At 37.0% G+C, this 25,208-nt stretch overlaps 1 protein-coding gene across 1 annotated transcript in view; it reads left to right on the forward strand.

Moving 5' to 3' along the window:
- The window catches only part of LOC126191192 (esterase E4-like), a 207,433-nt gene that overhangs the window by 84,419 nt on the left and 97,806 nt on the right, over positions 1 to 25,208 (forward strand). The window contains exon 6 of the mRNA XM_049931989.1: positions 4,981 to 5,174. Within this exon, the coding sequence (XP_049787946.1) occupies positions 4,981 to 5,174 (194 nt within the window). The remainder of the gene's footprint in view (positions 1 to 4,980; positions 5,175 to 25,208) is intronic.

Below are 25,208 nucleotides of genomic sequence, written 5' to 3' on the forward strand. Positions count from 1 at the left end.
ACTCTGAAGATATACCCCCAGATATTTAATGGGTGTGGTTACTTCCAGTGATTGTGTGATATTTGTGTAATCATACAATAATAGATCTTTCAACTTATTTTTATGCAGTATGTTACACTTGTTTATGTTGAAGCTCATCTGACAGTTCCTGCAGCAAGTGATCATTCTTCATAGATATTCTATTATTTTCTGGCAATTTTCTAGCTTTGTAACTTCTCTGCATATATCAACATCTGCATATAGCCTCATTTGTCTTCTGATATAATCCAATAGGTTGTTTATATATATTGCAAATAATTAATAAGGGAATAGGAACACAGGAAGGTAAGCTGCTATGAACTCAATAGCAAATGCATTATTTTACCTAAGGCAGACACAAAGCCAACATCCACCATAGTAGTAAAACTTTGAACTCTAACTAACTTAACAGATGAGGAAGAGTTTGAAAAAACTATGATGAGATACACAAATTATTCAAGTAGTGAAAATTTAATTGGGATGAAGGAATGGAATTCAGTATTAGGCCTAGATAAAGGAGGAGAAGGAAAAATATTGGAACATGGACTGGGGAAATCAATGAAAGAGGAAGCCACCTGGTAGATTTTTTACACAGAGCATAATTTAATCATTGCTGACACTTACTTTAAGAAACATGTAAGAAGTTTGTATATGTGTAGGATCTCTGGAGCCATTGGAAGTTACAGACTGACTGCATAATGATAAGACAGAGATTTTGAGACTAGATTTTAAACTATAAGACATAAATTAAAAATCCATAAGTAGTGGAGGAATATGTAACAGAAAACAATATTCACACTGGCTTTCAAGTTCTTACTCTTTTTCAAGTAAAAGTACACTAATTCACACAAACAGTTATGGCCACAAGAGTGTATGTTTGAGTGCCTGTGTGGATTGTGTGTAATTTAGCTAGAAAAAGAGCAAGAGCTCAAAAGTGAGTGTGACTGCTGTTATCTGTGATATGTTTCTACACTGCACACAACAGACTGCTATAAGTGAATGGTTGCCTTTCCCTTATTTTACATACTGTTCCTTCCATTATTGTTATAGGTAGTTCAGAGTTTCACAAGGTGCATTAGGCAACAATTAACTGAAACAGGGGGAAAATACACTCCTGGAAATGGAAAAAAGAACACATTGACACCAGTGTGTCAGACCCACCATACTTGCTCCGGACACTGCGAGAGGGTTGTACAAGCAATGATCACATGCACGGCACAGCGGACACACCAGGAACCGCGGTGTTGGCCGTCGAATGGCGCTAGCTGCGCAGCATTTGTGCACCGCCGCCGTCAGTGTCAGCCAGTTTGCCGTGGCATACGGAGCTCCATCGCAGTCTTTAACACTGGTAGCATGCCGCGACAGCGTGGACGTGAACCGTATGTGCAGTTGACGGACTTTGAGCGAGGGCGTATAGTGGGCATGCGGGAGACCGGGTGGACGTACCGCCGAATTGCTCAACACGTGGGGCATGAGGTCTCCACAGTACATCGATGTTGTCGCCAGTGGTCGGCGGAAGGTGCACGTGCCCGTCGACCTGGGACCGGACCGCAGCGACGCACGGATGCACGCCAAGACCGTAGGATCCTACGCAGTGCCGTAGGGGACCGCACCGCCACTTCCCAGCAAATTAGGGACACTGTTGCTCCTGGGGTATCGGCGAGGACCATTCGCAACCGTCTCCATGAAGCTGGGCTACGGTCCCGCACACCGTTAGGCCGTCTTCCGCTCACGCCCCAACATCGTGCAGCCCGCCTCCAGTGGTGTCGCGACAGGCGTGAATGGAGGGACGAATGGAGACGTGTCGTCTTCAGCGATGAGAGTCGCTTCTGCCTTGGTGCCAATGATGGTCGTATGCATGTTTGGCGCCGTGCAGGTGAGCGCCACAATCAGGACTGCATACGACCGAGGCACACAGGGCCAACACCCAGCATCATGGTGTGGGGAGCGATCTCCTACACTGGCTGTACACCACTGGTGATCATCGAGGGGACACTGAATAGTGCACGGTACATCCAAACCGTCATCGAACCCATCGTTCTACCATTCCTAGACCGGCAAGGGAACTTGCTGTTCCAACAGGACAATGCACGTCCGCATGTATCCTGTGCCACCCAACGTGCTCTAGAAGGTGTAAGTCAACTACCCTGGCCAGCAAGATCTCCGGATCTGTCCCCCATTGAGCATGTTTGGGACTGGATGAAGCGTCGTCTCACGCGGTCTGCACGTCCAGCATGAACGCTGGTCCAACTGAGGCGCCAGGTGGAAATGGCATGGCAAGCCGTTCCACAGGACTACATCCAGCATCTCTACGATCGTCTCCATGGGAGAATAGCAGCCTGCATTGCTGCGAAAGGTGGATATACACTGTACTAGTGCCGACATTGTGCATGCTCTGTTGCCTGTGTCTATGTGCCTGTGGTTCTGTCAGTGTGATCATGTGATGTATCTGACCCCAGGAATGTGTCAATAAAGTTTCCCCTTCCTGGGACAATGAATTCACGGTGTTCTTATTTCAATTTCCAGGAGTGTACAATAGAAGATGAATGGGTTGCCTGAGAAATGAAATAATGAAGGTAGCTGAGGATCACATAGATAAAAAGACAAGGCCTACTATAATCTTTGGATAACACAAGAGGTATTCAGTTTATCTCATGAAAGGAGAAAATGTAAAAGTATAACAAATAAAACAAGTTAAAGGTAATGCAGATGTACAAAATGAGATTGACTGAAAGTTCAGAATGGCTAAGCAGGAATGGCTAGGGGACAGAGCAGAGCTGTAGAAGCATGCATAAATAGGGGAAAGACACATATAGAAGAATTAAAGAGCCCTTTGGAGAAAAGAGAAGCAGCTGTATGAATAGGAAGATCTCAGGTATGAAACCAGTGCTAATCAAAGAGCGGAAGACAGAAAGACAGGAGGAATACATATAATGGCTGCACAAGGGAAATGAACTTGAAGGCAATGTTCTAAAAATGGAAGAGAACATAGATGTAAATGAGATGAGTGATATGATAATGTGAGAATAATGTGACAGAGCACTGAAAGACCCAAGTCAAAATGAAGCCCCCACAGCAAACAACATTATTTCAGAATTATTGAGATCCTAAGGAGAGACAGCTATGGCAAAACTATTCCAGTGTAGGAGCACACAAGGTAATACTGATCCAGTGACTTATTTTAGGAAACAGTTTGACGAAAGGCAATCCTATGTTTACAGCATTTGTAGGTTTAGGGAAAGCTTTGAGACTGTTGAATGGAATACATTTTCTGAAATTCTGGTGTGATATGTGGTTGTAATGTAACCAATGTTATTCAGTCTGTACATTGAGTAAGTAATAAAGGAAACCAAGGACATATTTAGAAAAGAAATTAAATTTCAGAGAGAAGGAATAAAAACATTGAGGTTACATCATGATATTGAAATTTTGTCAGAGACAGGAAAGGACCTGCAAGAACATTTGAACAGAATGCATAATGTCTTGGAAAGAGGTTATCAGGCAAACATCAATAAATATAATGCACGGGTGGTGGAAAGAAGTCTTATGATATCGGGCAATGCTGTGAGAATTCAGTTAAGAAATACACTGAAAGTAGTTGATGAGGTCTGTTACTTGATCATAAAAAAACTGATGATGGCAAAAGTAGAGAGGTTATAAATTGTAAATTGGCTATAACAAGAGAAGCATTTCTGAAAAGAGGTTTTCGTTAACAACTAATATAAATTTTCTGGAGGTATTTGTCTGGAGTGTAGTCTTTTGTGGAAGAGGGATCCTGGATGATAAGAAGTACTGACAGCCAACAGAAAGCTTTCAAAATGTGGTGCTACAGAGGACTGCTAAAGGTTAATTACATAAGAAAGTAATTTATACAAACAGGAGAAGACGTTGTGGTTTCCAGAAAGTGAAGAAAATACATCAAATTAAACTAGAAAACTACTACACAGAAGTCCTAGGCCTGACTGTGAATGTGATGGACATGCTGATATTGAAAGAGAGACAGTTGAAGGTGGTAGAAGTATTAACAGAAATGTACACTGGATAGAAATCTCAGTTCATCATTTAAGATAACAGATGGCACAATAGTTGAGCAACAAAGATAGATTGTACAAGCATTCTGAGATTTCTTCAGAGGTGCATGTAATTCAATAAATGAATCAGACAATACTTTCATCTCAGAAATGCTGCCAAAAGTGATGTATAAAGCCATTTGTCACATGAATAATGGAATGTTGACTGTAAATAATGATGTTTCAATAGAAATAATTAAAGTTGGACCCAAAGTAATACAAAAGGAACCTTCAAAATTGCATACAGAATGTTTGCAGAGGAAGACAGTTCCCAAATGTGTAACAATGCAGTCAATCTTCAAAGGAGTGATCCACAGCAGAATAATGTTCAAGCATGTGGGACCTATACCAGATAGGACTAATACAGAATATTGAATGTACAGTTTACAAAGAAGGATAATTTAAATGGTCACAAGTTTGTTTGTGTCAAGGAGAGTGTCGTGGAAATGCTGAAGAACTGAAACTGGTGAACTGATGGACACTTGAAGACCCACTAACTACCCTACAAAAGACTATTTACAAATTTAATAGGAACACTATTCAGCAAAGAATTTAAGAGTGTACTGCAGCCTGCTACATACTGCTTATTTAGAAACATTGTTTTGTCTTCCTGTATAGCTATCATTTTTAGTATGTCACCTCATCTTCCAGTAAGTACATGATCCTTCTTCCTCACATGGTATCGTTTAGAAAATTTAATTGTAACACTAATAGTTAACCACTTGCTCATGTACAAAAATACTTTTGAGAACAATTGAGGCAGAACTGTAGGTGTTAAATGGATGTCATCTTTTCATGAGTCTATTCTGTAAAGATATAGTTCAACATTATATTAACAATAGTTACCCCTAAGCCCTTTGTTTCTAATTTTCAATAATTTTTTATGTTCTAGGACTTTTCCATAAAGCAATAGCGATGAGTTCATCCATTAATGCACAAGCTGACATCAGTGTATCTGGGGACATGGATCTAGCAAAGAGGCAGGCTGCTGCTCTCAATTGCCCATCTGAAACATCCAAGCAAATATACGACTGCTTAATGAAGTTACCTGCACAAACTATTTCAACTTCTCTCAATAAACTGGGAGTAAGTACAAATGCCAGTACTGTTTTTAAAACATTGTATGTATTGAATGTTGCATAATCTGAGGTTAAATTATGTTATATCTCACACATGAACAAGATTAATAACTTAGATATTTTCTAGAATTTAAAGACAAATACACCTCACATAAATCATAAATACCATAATTCATGATGGAGATAAGACTTCACGTCTATTTCAATGAAAGAGTAATGATGGAAAACAACAAAAAATATATGTACTGATAGTTACCAAAGATATTCCATTAGAACGGAAAAATTAAATGGAATAAATATGGCATTCAGTTAAGGTGCCAGAGTTTGCAGAGAATAATATACTTGTGCCTCCTGAGGTCTGTAATTATGAAGATGTTAGTTGTGATGGAGATGCTTACAACATAGTCTTCTGGGCTTTTGCATTTGAACATCTTAGAAAAGTATGAAGAATGATGTCTTAACGCCCCCTTTAGTTTGATTCCTTAATTAACATAAGTGGAGTGGCACAAGAGGTAGACAAGATGGGTGTAATTGCTCATAAGGTGACCTGACAATTTATTTCTGCCTTTACCACATATTTGATTGTATGGGGGATCAGGCAGGCTCACAAAACATACGTGTCACTATTTATTGCAACATTATGTGTGCTTCAAAAACGATCTGTAAACTTATACATTAAGTTGTCCAGGACCTGCAAAAGTATTGCTCTGGATATCAAATTATCGTACTCATGGACTAATGAATCATTATCATCATCACTAGACATTCTGTATTTGCCACTGAGTAAAGGCCTCCTTTTGATTTTTCCAGAGATTACTACCTTCAGCTATATGCACTCATGTTACTCCTGAATGTTTCTGATGCCCTGTACAGTAACAAGCAATGGGTGAGAGGGGAACAGTTTTTTCAATTTCTTCATCTACATTTGAGCTTACAGTATTGAACAAATTTGACTTGCTACTTGAGTTAGAAGAGGGAGTCTCATCCAGCTGTAGGTCACAGTAAGTTGCAACAGATTTCTTGCAAAGAAACTAAGTGTAGCTTGGTACCAAAAGAGAGCAAGAAGAAAATAGTCTTGTTGCTAGGTAGTAGCCATGGGAGGGGCGTATAGACTGTATAGGACAAATTAGGAACAGGGTGCCAGGCCACAAGTATTGTGAAGCCAAGTGCTAGCCTTAGCAGGTGACATAGGACATAGGGAATTGGTGCAAAGATTTTGGCAAAGAGGATCAGGTTATTGTAGTAGGTGGAGCAGCAAATATCCTGACTAAGGACAGTAACTACAGCATTAGGGGTGACCTCGTTGAAATAGGAGTAGCAAATGCATTCAAAAATGGGGATTTTGAGGAGGTGCTACAGTGACATGACCAGTTCTGGGTTAACACTGCTGTGTGCCATATGAACACAGATTTGTGCAGGCTGCTGCTGACTGAAATGAAATCTCATATGAGTGGTGAGTGCACTGCCTGTTTCTGAAATTGGTGGGGATATGCTTGACATGGTCTAAACTTGAGTAGGAGACGGAAAGATACGTTGGCTGAGATTTTACAGAACATGCAACACCACCCCCCTATAATCACAAAAGCAAGGCGACTGTGGTTACTGATGTCAGAGAGGTACCTTTGTAGGTTAGAATCAGGGCTCGGTCACCCTCTTTTGAAAGAAGTCAAAATAACAGAAAGAGTCCCAAAAATCCTTTAGAATGCACAGAAAACTAAGGGTAGCTTATTTCATCAAAATACTGAAGGACTTAGTAATAAAATAGAAGAGCTCCTTGTCTGTGCAGAAAATTTGGAGAGCTCTGAAAAAATAGATACCACGTGCCCGTCTGAGCAACACATAACTACAGGGTTAGATAAGTGACATATAGAAGATTAAACTCTAGCAGCTAACTCATGCAGAACTAATATGGGAAAAGGAGGAGTCATTACATACATTAAGACAGAACAAAAGTTCAAAAACATTAAGACCAGTAGATTTTGTAGTGGTCAGCACACAGAAGCGCGAGCACACAGAAGTGCGTGTGTGTGAATTAATACTGAAAAATAGTTCACTTTTAATTGTAACTGTATATAGATCCCCACTGGGAAATTTCAAACTGCTTATGAGAAATCTGGATTCCTTACTGTGCTACACATGAGACAGCAGGAAGCAGTTAATAATAGCCTGTGGTGACTTCAATGTAGATTTTCTAAAGGATTCTGATAGCTAAAATGATTTGGAAACCTAATTTAGATTGTACAATTTGGTCTCAGTAATTAACTTTCCAACACAAGTGAGTAAAGACAGTAGGACACTAACTGACAATGTTTTCTTTGCTGAAGCCCAAAACAAGAAAATAATTGTTTACCCAGTAACAAATGCTCTCTGTGACCATTATACACAGTTAGGATAAATAACATCACATCTTATGGAATGGATACTGTTCAGTAGAAATCAGTTAGAATAATTAATAACTCCAGAACAGATGTTTTTAAGAATAGTTTTCAAGAGATGGTCTGTAATGAAATTTTTAATGAAGCAAAGGCTAACATAAAATTTAATCTGTTCCTTGATAAATTCATATCATTATCAGAAAATAACTGTCCACTTAAGCTAATCATTAAAGGACATTAAACAGTCATGTAAAAAGTTATGGGTCACAAGTTGGATTAAATTATATTTTGAAAGGAAAAGGGAAATTTATTTGTTGGCGAGAACAAGTAGAGATCCTGCAGTAGTTGAACTGTATAGGAACTGCTTAAAATTAGGAAAAAAAGTTGTTTAAAAATCAAGGAACATACGCATAATATTAGAAATCAGAAATTCTGACAACAGACTTAAGACTATATGTAATGTACTGAAACAAGAGACAGGACAACTACCCACAGAACAGGATAACATCACTATGCAACTGAATGGAAGGGCTATAAGTGACAAGGCATTGGTAGCAAATGTACAAAGTGACTCAAAAAGGACTTCACAAATTTGGGATGATACAGTGATGTGGCAAACATAAACCGGTAATCACTTTCTTCCCACAATTGTTGCAGCAAATCAGGCATAATTTGTGCAACGGCAGTGTAGATTTGATTTTTCATGTTGGCTAAATTGTTTGGTAGGGGATGAACATACACAGTCTTTAAAGAAACTGCAGAGAAAGATATGCAGTGGTATCAAGTCTCAGGAGAGAGGTGGCCATGTGAATGGAGAATTTACCGACCTGGTGATTTATCATGCTGCAGTGAACAACCTATCTAAACAAAGTTTCAGAGCCAAGAGTAAATTATAGGCCTGCTTGGAGGTTCATCATGGTATTTAATGCAAAATTTATTCCAAACAGTTGTTGCAGAGTTCGTTTCATGAAACCAAAACACACAGTGAGATTGACCTGCACCAGTGAAAGAAGCCATTTTAAGTGTGCACTATGCTGCCACTCCTGGTGGTGAAATGGTGTACTGATGCATTATACAAATCAAACTTAATGTTGTTTGCTACAAAATGACACATCTACCTGTTATGTAAATCATATCAATAAATTTTCATATCATTCCAAAGTTGTAAAGTCCTTTTTGATGATGCACACTGTATTTCAAAATCATTTCTCAAATATATTAGAAGGTATAAGGCTAACAGATCATGAGAACAATTACAGCAGTATATTTGAAAAGCAACTCTCATAAAATTCAGTCACATGAGCATACAATCAAATTCTCCTTCTGAAGTTAAGAAACTTATATATTATCTAGTAAATGAAAGTTCATCTGATTTTGATGGCATTTCCAGTGGTGTTCTAAAGGTCTGTCTTATTTGAAATCTGCAGTGCATTGCTAACTCAAGGCATTTTTCCAGGGAGACTAAAATATGCACTTGTCAAACTGCCCTTTAAGAAAGTTGATAGGAGAGATGTCAATAACTGGTGACATCATTTTCCAAAATTTTTGTGACATTGATGTATTGCTGAATATTATCTCACCTGAGCCATATAATATCCTCAGCAAAGCATATTATCGTTTTCAGAAGAGTTGCTCTACTGAGAATTCCATTTACATGTTCACTCACCAAATTTTTCAAGCATTAAATAAAAAAATAGCAATGGTTGGCATTTTCTGTGACCTATCTGAGGCATTTAACGGTCTGAATCAAAGTATTTTCCTAGATAAACTGAAGTTTTAAGAGATTAGTGGTATAGAACATCAATGGATAATGTCATATCTAAACAAAAGAATGCAGAAAGCTGTACATAGAAATTCAAACAACACAGACCAGGAATGTCATTCAGACTGAGGAGAACCTGTTAAGGCTCTGTCTTTGGTCCATTATTGTTCCTCATATATGTAAATAACCTATCTAATTTACATCAAGCAGAATTAGTTCTTTTTGCAGACAACAATAGTATTGTAATCAATCCAAGCATACATACAGAAGCAGAAGAAATGTCAAAATATCTTCTTAAAAGTATCATTGACTGGTTTTCTGCAAATGATCTCAGCATCAGTTTCAAAAAGGCACAATATATTCAGTGCTGTACATGTAGGGGTACTACATCAACGATAAGTGTAACAGATGGTGAGGAAATAATAAATAATGTAGAAACGTCAAAATTCTAAAATAATTGTGTGTCCATATTGACGAGAATTTGAAGTGCAAAAAGAACATTTTGAAACTTCTAAAACAACATAGTTAACCACTTTCGCACTTGAAATAATGACAAATATTGGAGAGAAATAAATCAGTAAGTTGACATATTTTGCACATTTTCTTTCAATAATGTCATATGGAATAAGGTTCTTGGGGAGCTCATCTTTAACAAATCAAACAATGGAAGATCCAGGATGGAATGTAACAATATTATGAGAAGGAAAGCTGATACTCATCATATAGTGGAAATGCTGAGGCATAGGCACAACAAAAAGACTGTGACAAACAAGCCTTTAGCCAGCAAGGCCTTCGTCAAAAAGGTCACACACACACACACGACTGCAGTCTCTGGCAACTGAAGCCACACAGTGTGACTTCAGTTGCCAGAGACTGCAGTCATGTGTGTGTGAGTTAGAGAGAGAGAGAGAGAGAGAGAGAGAGAGAGATAGTGATCTAATTTTGATGAAGACCTTGCTGGCAGAAAGCTTATTTACGAGTCATTTTTTGTGCCTATCTGCGACTCAGAATCTCTGCTAGATGGTGAATAGCAACTTTCATTTTCATAATCTCATCTTTAAGAAAGAAAGTTTTGCTCAAAAATGTGCTGTAAGAATAATTATGCTGCTCACCTATAATCATCTTGTAGACATCTGTTTAAGGAGCTGGGCATTCTGACTACTGCTTCACAGTATATTTATTCCCTCATGAAGTTTGTTGTAAACAATTCACTACAGTTAATAAGGAACAATGAGGTACATAATTACAATACCAGAAGGAATAATGACTTTAATTATTCCACGTTAAGGGTCCACAATGCTGCAACAAAAATTTTTGATCACTTACCCAGTGATATGAAATGTCTGACAGACAGCAAAGTAAAACTTGATATCAAACTGAGAAAGTTTCTCCTGGACAACTTCTTCTTTGCATAGAAGAATTTCTATTATTGTAGTGTATAAAAGGCAGAGATAAAAATTACTGACTTCTATATATTTAAAAAAATCACCAAACAGTCTTATTACAAACAAATTTTTGATGTGAGGGTTCAATGACTTGTTCCCAGTCATTATAACTCATGGTGCAAATGATCCGTAAAACTAACTACCTACCTAACTTGCATTGTATTACTGTTACCATGATCATTTTTGTCTTTTGGCATCCAGTAAACAGCTCCCTTTCAAAATCTGCCATCCATTCACCTCACTACTTGTCTTGCACACATCAGTTTCATATTCATTACAATCCTGATCATGAATTAAACTCCAGTGTGTTCCCTGTTCCATTCACTTGTTTCCCTATCTCTCCTAGTCATTCTCAACATTCAAGTCTTCATTGCTTCCTGAATAACCCAAGGTTATATAATTAAAAGTTAATGTCTCATTGCTGTATGTCAAAACTGGTCATATACACTGATTGAAAAATTTCCTTTCTAAGCATATTAGCAGCTTGGTTTTGGAAACCCTGTTTAGTTCATCAAAAGAACTGTTGAATATTTTTACATTTCTGCTTACAATATTTATTTTACTGTTAACCAGTCATTGTTTTTAACTGCTCTAAATACAAAGTTTCAACTCCTTCATTTACTTAACAGTGAATTTATACATTTTTCTTTTTAGGTAAAAACAGAACCTATATGATCACTATGTTGTCCATCTGTTTGTATGTGTGTTTGTCTGGCTGTTAGGAGCCATTTTTATCAGGAGGGGGTACAAATATCAAGGTGAAATTTATGTCACATACTAAGATCTATGATCCCTTGACAGTGTAAAACATTTAAGATTCTAAGTCAGTGCAGTCAAAAGATATGCCCATTAACGTCACAAATTGTGAGACTCGAAAACACTCTTGTTGAAACCATAAGGTTAATTCCCGTTGACCTAGAATCATGAAGTTTGGCAAGAAGCACAGTTTCACATTATAAGGAGGCCTAAGGGAAAACATACGAAAATTGTTAAATTGTAATTGTTGTTGTTGTGGTCTTCAGTCCTGAGACTGGTTTGACGCAGCTCTCCTTGCTACTCTATCCTGTGCAAGCTTCTTCATATCCCAGTATCTACTGCAGTCTACATCCTTCTGAATCTGCTTAGTGTATTCATCTCTTGACCTCCCTCTACGATTTTTACCCTCCAACCTGCCCTCCAGTACTAAATTGGTGATCCCTTGATGCCTCAGAACATGTCCTATCAACCGGTCCCTTCTTCTAGTCAAGTTGTGCCACAAACTCCTCTTCTCCCCAATTCTATTCAATACCTCCTCATTAATTATGTGATCTACCCATCTAATCTTCAGCATTCTTCTGTAGCACCACATTTCGAAAGCTTCTATTCTCTTCTTGTCTAAACTATTTATCGTCCATGTTTCACTTCCATACATGGCTACACTCCATACAATACTTTCAGAAACGACTTCCTGACACTTAAATCAATACTCGACGTTAGCAAATTTCTCTTCTTAAATTGTAATTATATCTCATAAAAAATATCTTTTTGCCATTAGAGCTTACACTGCATTCATCATCTGCCAAAAGCATAATAGAAAAATATTAGTGCATGCAAACACAAAAACTATAGTTGTAGTCATCTTTTAGTAAGTAAATAAAAAAAAACATTTTATCAAACCTTCTCTCCCTACACTCGTAACTGAAGTCTCCTGCTCACTTCTTTTAGTATGTCAGGTTCCAGTCTCAGGAAGTACTTTAGAGATTTTGATATGGTCTTGGAATTCCCTTAACCACTATCTTGCCAGTATTGATGTTGATAATGGGAAAAATTTGTCAAGATTCTCAGTTTCTCAGGTGGATGACTATCTATATAAATCATTAAGTTTGTACGGAACTTTCGGTGCATGAGTCTTACTCACACTTGGCCAGTTTATTCATTATTAGCTGAACAGTAATTTAGTCTTATTGTAATTGATTTTCAGGCCTACTTTCAAAGTTATTCTAAAAAGTTTTTCCAGAATTTAAGTACATCTGCTCTAGATGCAAACACTACAATGTCATAAAAATTGTTCAGATATGACCCATTAACACATTTTACTCCATTGATTTCCCAGTTTAAGAACTTGAAAGCTTCTTCTAGAACTACTGAGAATCATTGTAGAGACAAAAAATATCCTTGCCTAACTCCTCTTTCAATTCTAAATTTCTAACTATTAAAGAACCCAAATCAAAGCTTTAATATTATTGACCTATGTGTTCTTCTGTTACTTACACAGCTTACATCAGTGGCATGATTATCAAAGGGTAATAGTGCTGATTTTGTTGAAACTGAGCCAAAAGCTTGTCTTCTGCCATAGAAACCATTTAAACAAATTTGCAAGTTCTTTTTTCATTACTTGATATACCGCAATATACAAGCATCTTTCTTTTCTTTATAACTAAAATTGTTTTATTAACCTTATTTGGCATTAATACTTAAATTTAATTTTTTGTATTATAACTCTCCTGATTTCTAATTCAGCTTTTGCTCTATACAAACTTTTAAGAAACCTACATATGCTTGCACCGTTTTCTCTATGGTGTTGGTTATTGTGCCATCCGAAATCTTAACCCAATATAAATTCTTCTCTCTACAGTACTTTTATTATTTCAATTGTGCCTCTTATCAAACTTTTGCTATACCTTCTCACAAAATCTTGAAGACATATTTCAACAGTTTTGTTTTGTTCAACATATTCAGTTATTTCCTATTACCATATATTTGAAAATCTTGCCATCTCATTATCAGTTACGTTGCTCCATTTATTTATTTTTTTATTTTCTGTTCATCTCTTAATACCTGCAATGTATTTTAAATCCAAAAATTTAACTGTTATTGATAATGTAAATGAATAAAAAAAATTCTACTCACCAAGCCACTGCTTGGTGAACAGATTTTTTATCTAACCATTCACTGCAATATCTTTTGCTATTTCCACAAGTTCCTCTGTTAAATAAGTACCCATTTTATTTATATGTATGTTGTTGAGGTCTTCAATCCAAAGACCTGTCTGATGCGACTCTCTGTGCTAGTCAGTCTTGTGCTAGCCTCTTCATCTCTCATAACTATACTATACATCCATCTAAACTTGCTTATCATATTTAAGCCTTTGTCTCCTTCTAGGGCTTTTGCCCCCCCCCCCCCCCCCACCTTCCCCCATCTTCCTTTCATTACCAAATTGACAATTCGTTGATGCCTTGAGATGTGTCCTATTTATTAACTGATCCCTTCTTTTTGTCAAGTTGTGCCATACATTTCTTTTCTCACCAATTCAGTTCAGTACCTCCAAATTTTTTATTTGATCTACCCATTTGATCTTAAGCATTCTTCTATAGCACCATATTTTTGAAGCTTCTGTTCACTTCTTGTCTCAGTTGCTATCATCCACGTTTCACTTCTATACAGGGTGACACTCCAGACAAATATCTTCAAAAATACTTCGTACTTCGTAAATTTGTTTTAGATGTTAACAAATTCCTTATTTTCAGAAATGCTTTTCTTGCTATTGCCAGTTCCGATTTTATATCTTCCCTACTTCAGCCACCATCAGTTATTTTGCTAGCCAAATAGCAAAATTCTTCAACTGCTTTTAGCATCTAAAATGAAAGCCAACTAGCGAAAAGGGCGCTTCAAACAACTCTAAAAAAACTGTCAGATCTAAATTTAAAGGTTATCATTGTAAGTGTGCCACATAGACATGATCTAATCGAGGAATCATGTGTAAACAAAGAAATAAAGTCAACAAATAATAAATTCACGAAGATCTACTGTGCTTTTAAGTGTGCAACTTTTGTGGATGCAAACAGCTCAGTGAGAAATCATTTCACGAGGCATGGACAGCACAGGAACTATTATGGAAAAAATATGATTGGTGAAAAGATACTAGAAGAAATAAGCCGTATAACAGTAGAAAAGTTCCCTAAAATCCCACTCCTAATGAGGGCAGAAGCAGAAGAAATGAAAACCTTAACAAGAGCAACATTTGCTGAAGCACTAAAAACATCAACATCTGCTATAGTGAATATTAAAACGTCATCAGCTGCTACTGCTAGTATGAACAATCAAACAGCTTCATCCACTTCAAGTAGGAAAAGCAACAGAAACAAGAAACCTGTGGTACAACAGGATTTTTGGTATCCAGCCATAATGAAAACTCCAAGTTAACAGTGTTAAACGAAAGGAGAAATACCATCGGTGCCCACTCCCATGTTCTAAAGATTATGACTCTAAATGTGCAGTGCCTCAAGAACAAATATTGTGAACTTGAAATAGCAGTAAGTAACACCCAACCTGATGTCTTGTGTATTACTGAACATTGGTGTAAGGACCAAGAAATTAGTAGTATTCATATTAATCCATTTAAGCTGGCAAATCATTATAGTAGAAAAATTGCAAAAGGTGGTGGAGTCGGTATTTACCTTAGGCAAGAGTTAGAATTCAAAAAGAGATGTGAAGCAGAGAACTTAAGTATTGAAAAGTTTTTTGAAGCAGGTGCTGTCCAGCTGTCCAGCTGTCCAGCTGAAAAAAGAAATAGTCATAACAGTGTATAGGTCACCATGTGGAAACATAGAAGTCTTTTTTGATAAATTAGAATTGTTGCTAAATACTATTTACATTAAAGAAACTGTGATTATTCTTTGTGGTGATTTCAATATTAATCTTCTAGTTGAAAGTCAACAAAAAGGCAATTTTTGGACATATTAAAGAGTTTCAACATGTCACCACACATAAACAATTCAACTAGAATAACAAAAACACCTCCAATAGCCTCATAGATAACATTTTCTCAAATATGTCAGCAACTGACGTAGAGGTAACAAACATAGATTTAGGATTGTCTGCCCATAATGCTCTCACCATTGAAATCCCTTTAAGGTCAAAGGAAGATAAAGGTGTAAACAATGTTTACAAAAGAAACTTCTCTATGGACAGCTGTCATCAGTTCATAAGTATCCTAGATAATGAAAATTGGTTAGATGTTATGAAACAGTCAAGTACAGATGAGGCATATAGCGTATTTGCATCGATTTATATGATGAACTTTGAGATGTGTTTTCCAAAGAAACTGACCAGAATCAAGTCTACTGGACACATAAAGTCAAGTTCTTGGATGACTCTTGGCATTAAGAAATCATGTGAAAACATGAAATACTGAATTCACAGTTGAGGGAGTGTACAGATACTGATTTTATAGAATATGTAAAGATGTATAGGAAAATATACCGCAGAGTAATTGCAAATGCAAAGTTATTAAGTAATAATATGGAAATAAAACAGTCCAGAAATAAAACTACCGAGCGAGGTGGTGCAGTGGTTAGACACTGGACTCGCATTCGGGAGGACGACGGTTCAATCCCGCGTCCGGCCATCCTGATTTGGGTTTTCCGTGATTTCCCTAAATCGCTCCAGGCAAATGCCGGGATGGTTCCTTTCAAAGGGCACGGCCGACTTCCTTCCCCGTCCTTCCCTAATCCGATGAGACCGATGACCTCGCTGTCTGGTCTTCTTCCCCAAAACAACCAACCAACCAAATAAAACTAAAATAGCATGGGAAATTGTGAGAAAAGAAACTGGGGTACCTATCAAAGACAAGGAAATTGTTCTAAAAGATGAGGAGAATAAAATGGTAGATAAATATGCCATGCCTAATTATATAAATAATTACTTTTTAAATGTACCTCAGACATTAAGCAGGAATTTTGGGGAGCAGATTAAGATGGAAGCACCCAAGGCAGCCAGCAGTATGATGGCAGTTCCAACAAACGAAAAGGAAGTTTTAAAAGTGATTAAAAGTCTCAAGTCCAAGATGTCAGCTGGAGTAGATGAGGTGCCAATAATATTAGTAAAAAAACAGCTAATCAAATAGCGAAACCATTGATGCACATAGCAAACTTGTCAATGGCTGAGGGCGTGTTTCCACAAAAAATGAAAGTTTCTAAAGTCATTCCCCTGTTGAAAAAGGGTGATAAACTTAAAATAGAAAACTACAGACCTGTCTCACTTCTCCCAACTTTCTCTAAGGTTTTAGAGATACTAATGAAATATAGAGTCACACATTATCTTAATATGCACAATCTGATAAACAGTAATAAGCATGGATTTCAGGCTGGGAGAAGTACCGAAACAGCTGTACTGGAATACACAAAGGAAATAATCACTAAATTGGAAGAGGGAAAAAGTGTAGTTGGGATAAATCTAGATTTGTCAAAAGCCTTTGACACTGTTGACCACAGCATACTTTTGGAAAAGCTTAAAGCTATAGCTATCAGAGGACCGGTAAAAAAGTGGTTTGAGTCTTATCTGGAGAAAGAGGATGCAGGTGGTTGAAATTACAGCACCAAATATTAATTAAAAAATTAAACTAAGATCAGATCCAAGGGAGGTCACAGTAGGAGTGCCCCAAGGAAGTGTATTAGGCCCCTTGCTGTTCCTCATTTACATTAAAGATATTCAGGTGTGAGAGAGAAGCGCTAGAATCATGTTATTTGCTGATGATACTAGTTTAATAGTTAGTGACATGAAGCAGTCATTGCATGGTACTGTGGACCATGTGCTACAAGATATACAAAAATGGTTTAGCGCTAACAAGCTAACATTGAATGCAAAAAAAAAAAAAAAAAAAAAAAAAAAACTAATTATGTGCAATATGGAAAAATAAGTGAACAGGACGACCTAAATCCCACCATGGAGGGCAAACAACTTGAAAGAGTACAGTGTGCAAAATTCCTGGGTATGCACATTGATGAGAAGATTAACTGGAAGGACCATGTGGTGAGCTTAGCACTAAAACTAAATTCAGCATGTTTTGTGCTTAGAATAATTTCAAGAGTTCATAGTAATGACTGTACCAGATTAGTATATTTTGGCTATTTTCAGTCCATTGCATCCTATGGGATAGTATTCTGGGAAAAAACAAATTGTCGTCTAAATGAGATTTTCAAATTACAAAAACGTGCTATTCGGATAATGACCCACAGCCCACCTAAAACACATTGTAGGCCCCTTTTTAAAGCATTGAAAATTTTAACAATTCCATCATTATACATTCTGATATGTCTGTTGGTGATTAAAAGAAATCAGGACAAAATGAAAACCAATACAGACTTCCATAATTACGATACACGGCAACGTAAAGATCTCCACATACAAGATGTAGCAAGGACCCGAAGTCAGAAACATATATGTAATCAAGGCATCAAACTTTTTAATGCACTACCAAAACATATCAAAGAGCAGGAAAATGAGGATAAATTTAAAACTGTTATAAAGAACCACATGCTTGACAAATGTAATTAAAGCATAACTGAATATCTCTGCGCAACTGTATAACAATATATGTTTAAGTTAACGTGACAGATGAAATTACATCAGTGCATAAGAAATTATGTTATAAAAACACTTATTAGTTGTATATTGTATTAAACATAAGATAGATTAATACGAATTCAGCACAGATACAAATTTTGTAAAGATATTATATAGTTGTTAAAATGTACCCTGACAAATCCTTATATCACAAATGTGGTCATTGGGATGATAATAAATAAATAAATAAATAAAATAAATAATGTATATCCTCAGCATTACCTGATTTAATTTGACTGCATTCCATTACCTTTTATTTACTTTCAGTAAGGCTCATCTTATAATCTCTTTTCAATACCCTATCTATTCCATTCAGCTGCACTTGCAAGTCCATAGCCATCTTTTACAAAATAACATATCATCAACAAACCTCACAGTTTTTATTTCTTTCCTCTAAACTTCAATTCCCTTTCCAGATTTCTCCTAGGTTTACCTCACAGGTTGCTTGCTCAATGTGCAACTGAATAATATTGGGAATAGGCTGCAACCTTGGTTCACTCCCTTCTCAACTATGGCATCCCTTTCATGTCCTTCAACTCTTACGACTGTGGTCTGTTTTCTGTACATGTTCTAAATAAACTTCCAGTCTATGTATTTTGTCTCCACTAACTTCAAAATTTCAAAGACTGTAGTCCAGTCAACATTGCCAAAGCTTTGTCTAAATCTGTAACAGCTATAACGTCAAGTTTGCTGTTCTTCAGTCTATCTTCTTAGATAAGTTGTAGGATCAGTATATCCTGCCATGTTCCTACATTTCCCCAGAACCCAGACTGGTCTTCCCTAACAACAACCTCTACCAGTATTTCTGTTCTTCTGTAAATAATAGATTCAATATTTTGCTGGAGTGACTTATTATACTGATGCTTCAGTAGTTTCACACATGTCAGCACCTGTCGTCTTTGGCACTGGAATTATTACATTCTTCATTAAGTCTGAGGCTTACCTGAACAGACAGACATGAGAGGGTAGCTGACATTTTTGCATGTACAATAGCTTTTTTACTCACCATCACTCATCATAACAAAACTACTCATAAGGATGAGCAGCTCCTAGTAACAGTTAGTTGATAAATAAATTCTCACAATATATGCTCCTGATTTTTCCTGATTTTCTGTGGAATGTGTCTGTTTATTTCTAGCTGTGTAGAGCTTTTTCTCTGTGTCTTACATATTTCTTGGTAAATCGTACTGAGGTATGACTTTAACTTCCGCTCTTAAACCCAAACTCTCAAACTCAAGAATTATTTGGTAGTTTCTTTTTTTACTTTCACATCAAAATCTCCCTTTATTATCTTGTCATGAGATTTAGTATCATTTATCAGTTTCCGTAACTTTCCCAGAAATTTTCTATCCATCATGCATATATGAGCTTCTTGGTGCATACATATAAATGACTCCATTTTATAGCTTTTGCTTATTTTTTAAACAAGTCATACTATTCTGTCTGCAAGACCTTAAAAGTCTGTAATTTTATTATTAATACCTGCAATTGAATTTCCTCTTTTCTCTGTCCTCACAGTAAAATGTATTTCCTAATTTTAATTCTATTTGTTCTTCCTTTTTTGCTTCACTTTAATCCAGAATGAGATTTTCACTCTGCAGTGGAGTGTGCACTGATATGAAACTTTCTGGCAGATTAAAACTGTGTGCTGGACCGAGACTAGAACTCGGGACCTTTGCCTTTCACGGGCAGGTGCTCTACCAACTGAGCTACCCAAGCACGACTCATGCCCCATCCTCACAGCTTTACTTCTGCCAGTACCTTGTCTCCTACCTTCTAAACTTTACAGAAGCTCTTCTGCAAACCTTGCAGAACTAGCACTCCTGAAAGAAAGGTAGAGCACTTGCCTGCGAAAGTCAAAGGTCCCGAGTTCGAGTCTCGGTGTGGCACACAGTTTTAATCTGCCAGAAAGTTTCAATTTATTTAATTCCTCAAAGCTTCATATTTAATTCCTCTTTTAATTCATCAGACCCTAGATCTCTATAAGTAGGAAGTAGATCAGATGTATGTTTCATTCCATACATCCACAGTGAAAAGAAATCAAGGCTGTAGAACAAATAATAAAATATGAAAACATAATAATAATAATAATAATAATAATAATAGAAGCAATGCTAATGTACCTTTGATAGATCCAAAATGAAAAGGTCCCTGTAGATGTGGAGTACGGTAAGTGAAAAAGAATTCCAAATATATTTTCATTTAAGAGACCATTACAAACTTGTAAAAGAATATGTGAATATTTGATATTTCTTAAACCATTGTAGTCATCTACAATAAACAATGATACAGGGTGTATACGCCCCAGGACAACTGGGAGATCCGGGAAAAACCCGGGAATTTTTTCATCCGGGAGGAAATCGGGAATTTTTCATTGTTTTAGTTTTCTGTTACATTTTTGTAATTTTGACTGGTAAGAACCGATACTCTAACAAAGGATATTACTGTATCCTGCTACTGCAGAATAATACTGCAACAATAAAACAAACGAGAGAAAAAAATGAAAATAACTTAAATTGCAAAGGAAATGCGCCATATATAACGATGACACACAGTGCTCATGCAAGCGTCTGCCAACAGCAAAATGTGTCAAAGGCTTTAGGAAGACTATGCAATGCTTCATAACAACAACTTGCCTCCGATGAGTGTGAAGTCACAACTGTTTACATTGGATTCGTTTTAGAGTTACGGGGGGGCTCTTGCACATGTGCAGTTGAGTCTCGTTTGAGTTGTAGATTCTCCTGCTTCTGACAGGAATGTGGCTGTTAGCTGTGCAAACTGTCGCAGCAAGCAGCTAGAGGCTACCGGGGCAAGGGAGTGCCAAATTCATATTCTTGAGGAAAAGAACTTGTTTCACAAAGCGCCCAGCATCCTGCACACGTTTGTCTATCGATTGTTCATATGATTTTGAAACGCTTCCCTGTTGGTATTTGAACATTTTTGAACACATTTTAATTTGATTTCTGAATGAATCATAAGTTGATTTTTGAATGCATGATGTCTCTATCAGGAGAATACTCGCCGCATCTAGAAATAAACTTTCCACAGTCAAAAGGGGACGGGGCTATACGAGCTGAGCGGAGTAAAGCCGAATGGATGAATGCCAATCGCTGTCTGATTATGAGAATGATTGGGTTTCTGAATTATAAGCGTTGTTATAATTACTAGCAAAATCTATAGATTCAGACGACCAGAATGGAAATAAATGACTGACAGAAATAACAGGTGAGAAAGATTACGTATTATCTTCTCGGTGTATCCAAGAAAATGAAATTTTGACAGAAAATTTTTGGCCAGATCGTTATACTAGTAAGGACCTGTTTTACAGTCCCGGCTAGCAGCCACTTAAGTTCTATTTTGGAAGTAACGCGGAAAACTTGTACGAACACGTAATAGCGCCTAACTCGAAAATAATCGCGGGATAACTAAACCTGTGATTCTGGCAGCGTTAGTGAAGTTAACCGACGAACAAATTTTAACAATGGCAGGAATAGCTACAGAATTGGTGATGACAAGATTGTTTGTTAGAACGAGGAAGGTGAAGAAACGGGAACAAAATACAAATTATGGAAGAATAACACTATTTCAAATTTATATAAAAATTTCGTAATACTACTTTTCGATCTCATGCTTGGGCAACTGATGCGTATGAATGAAATGTGAAACTATTTCCTAACATCAAGTTTTTGCTTGTAGTAGGCCTAATAGGCATTTGATATTCGTACTTTGTGAATTATATTCTGTGTTGTTATAAAAATGGCCATTTTTGCCAAAACAGTCTCATTTATTTGGTGTGTGTTACAAAATTACTGCAGTATTAGAAAGGCCTATTTTGTTTTATCTAGCAGACAGTGACAAAATAGACGTAATCAGATCGAGAATCTACACCACTCTTGGTTATTATTTCTGTTAACAGTTTTTTCAGTATTAGATAACGACATTTCGATTTTTCATCTAGGAAAACGTTTGACGAACTTTGATGACGTAATAGATTCTTTCACAGAAAGGAATGCATGCCATGTAACGTTGTAGCAAGATTAGAGAGAGAAAAGATGCTAGGAACTAAGGATTGAAGAAATGTGTACTTTCTTGCTTGTCTTTATTGGTTTTATGTATCCTGTATTTAATTTTATGTCACACAAAACATCAAGTTATTAGCTAAAAGGCAATGAAGAGTGCAAATTTCCTGAAGAGTTCTTGTTCTCCCGATTACAAATAATCCCATCCACTATTAATTGTGAGATTTTCCTTTAAGAGGGGCAGGCTGTCAAACCGGCCGACTGGGAACAGGAGAGGCACCACAGGACATTTAAATTTCCACTGTCCTGAATATAGTTTGATGGGATCCATTACAAAATATACTCGTTTCAATTCCACAGAGTGAACTACAGTGACGTGCGGTAGAAGAATGCTTTATGAAGAGGCGTGGCACTGCACTATGGCACATTTAAGACCAAATAATATGTCTTAACATTTCCTCAATGTGTTTTATGTTTTAGATTTTTCGGAAAGATATGTGCTACAAGATGAACATATTTTTGAAAATTCGATTTTTTCGTGTATTGATCCGGTTTGCAAATATCGTAGATCCTGGGCTGATGCGCAGGGCAGTCTGAGTTACAGTGCGTAGTCTCCATGTGATCCGTGTTTACATTTAGTGATTTTGCTGTTTCCCCCTCGTTTACTCTCATGTCAAATGAGAGTGAATTAAAATGCATTAACATAATTACGGAAGGCTAAAATATGTCATTAGTTTCAGATTTGATTTTATTTCCACTTTTCTGACAGTCAAGCATTAATCGTCTTGTGGAACAGTGAAGTTATTTTTGTCTGTTTACTAAAGAAATTTGACTTTTATAAACTTTTTCCGCAGAGACAGTCAATGTATTTGAAACGAAATGTTTAATTCCACAGTACTGGCTAGTTTCAACTGTTCACTGCATTTCAAGTGCACATTTTCATCTTTTAGCACATATGGCATTTTGCCATAATAAAGAACCAAACATGATATAATACAGTACTGGTGCTCCAAGAAAATTTACATCCCAAAAACCACACTGAAAAGCTTAATATCAGGTCGATGTCTGCTTCATTGGGAATCTGGACATATGAACGTGCACTTGAAGTATGCACTTTAAATGTGCACATTTTACTATGATTCACGAAATTCCGATGCTCTTGGAGTATCCTCTGATGTCTTGTTTCTTTTATAACATAATGTATGATCTTTTAATATTTTAATGTATGTACATACAGGCTTCCTAAGTCATGATAGTTGTGCAAGCGTGGTGTTGTCTGTTATCTGCACTCTCTGGCAACTGCTGTAACAAACCTATTTCTAAGAGGTTGTGGGAAAATATTGCGAATGGTGGTTTGAAAAGCATTACTTTAAAAGTAAATATCATTTTACGTAAGTTGAACTGTATGCGAGAATGTACCATGAACTTATTAAATCACAGAGCGTTTGACTCTCATTTAAAAAGCAACTCTTTGATGACGAACCATTTAGAAGACTTTCGAACCCCGAAGATCAGACATTTATGTCATTATTAAAATTTTACTGGCACATTTGTGTGATATATCCTAAGCGTAACACACACAAAAAAGATCAGCTGCATATTAACCATATAGACCAATATTATATGCAAAAGCTTTGCTTTTATTGTAGCAACACTATGTATATTAATTTAAATTATTAACTTTCCCTGTTTGGTGTTCGTGCAACTCAACAGTGATGTTGCTGTTGGCTGACTAGTGACTACATCACATGTGCTATGCTCTGAATATCCGCTGCCATCGGCTGGCGAGATCACGTGACATGAGCTATGACTGGCTTACGAAGGCACATCGCAATCTCGATTTCAATGATTCGGAAAGTAACATGTGGTGTTTGGTGGAATTCCAATGTATACTTTCATAATACGAAAATACGCAGCGTACATATTGCTGCACATCAAAGATATTTCCAAAACATGTCTTTTTCCCTGAGTTTCGTTTTCTAAAGTGCCGGGAAATTCTACGCTTGTGTATAAAACCATAACCATTCAAAGAATTGACAAGTTTTGCAGTTCCAAGGGAAAATATACTGTCAGTTGACCCGGGAGAAAGTGTATTTTTAAGGGGGAAAATCCGGGAATTTTTTTCCTTGTCTGCGTATACACCCTGTGATAACATTACTGCACTGAAGATGTGCAGAAGTTAACCACCACCATTTGCTATTAGCCTATCTTTTCAATATACAGGATGATGATAACTAATCATTCACTGTTTGAGCCAGTGTACATGGAATACTATTTACTGTATGGGTACCCAACATTACATGAATGATGTGCAGACCATGCGTTGGAGGATTTGTGTCGTTAGTAGTGTTAGTATCATGACTTGCTATTAACCGCTGGTATTGCTGTGGCGATGTAGGTTGAAACACAAGCACATCAGTGTGCATTTTAGTTGCAGACAGTCAACAAGAGTCTGGACATGGTGAGCTGAGCTTTACTCATAAAGCTGTTGTTTCAAAAAAACAGCAGAAGAGCTGCTGCTCTTTGTGAGTATCAACACATTACAGGAATGTGGATGAGTTCTCTTTCCACACTGGAATTGAAGAACATGATTCAGAAGTTTGAATTAAATGATGATTTGGAAATGGCTCCTGGGATAGCACTGAAAATTGTTGAAAAAGTTAGTGTTGCCACAGCTGAGACTGGAGGACACAGTGTGTGACCTTCAACCAGTGCATAAGCTGTGTCACGATAGCAGAAAATTCCATGGTCCACTGTTGTTTCAGACAGCAGTAGAGCAATCTCTAGTATGGTTCCGGGCTGTTGTGGATGCAGATTGTCATTCCATTGAGCAACATTTGCAATCTGGAATGTAAACACGGTATGCAATTAATAAATATTACCCTTTTATGTCGAAATTATTGTGTGTGTCTTTCAACGGTTTAAAAAAAAAAAAAAAAAAAAAAAATCACCCGAACACACCTTGAAGACCCAATGATACCAACAAGCTGCTGTTGAATCCTGAGCCCTTATGCGTCACCACATGTGGATGGGGATGGGGATATGGCCAGCACACCA

Source organism: Schistocerca cancellata, chromosome 1 (assembly GCF_023864275.1).
Source record: "Schistocerca cancellata isolate TAMUIC-IGC-003103 chromosome 1, iqSchCanc2.1, whole genome shotgun sequence".
NCBI classification, from domain to species: domain Eukaryota; kingdom Metazoa; phylum Arthropoda; class Insecta; order Orthoptera; family Acrididae; genus Schistocerca; species Schistocerca cancellata.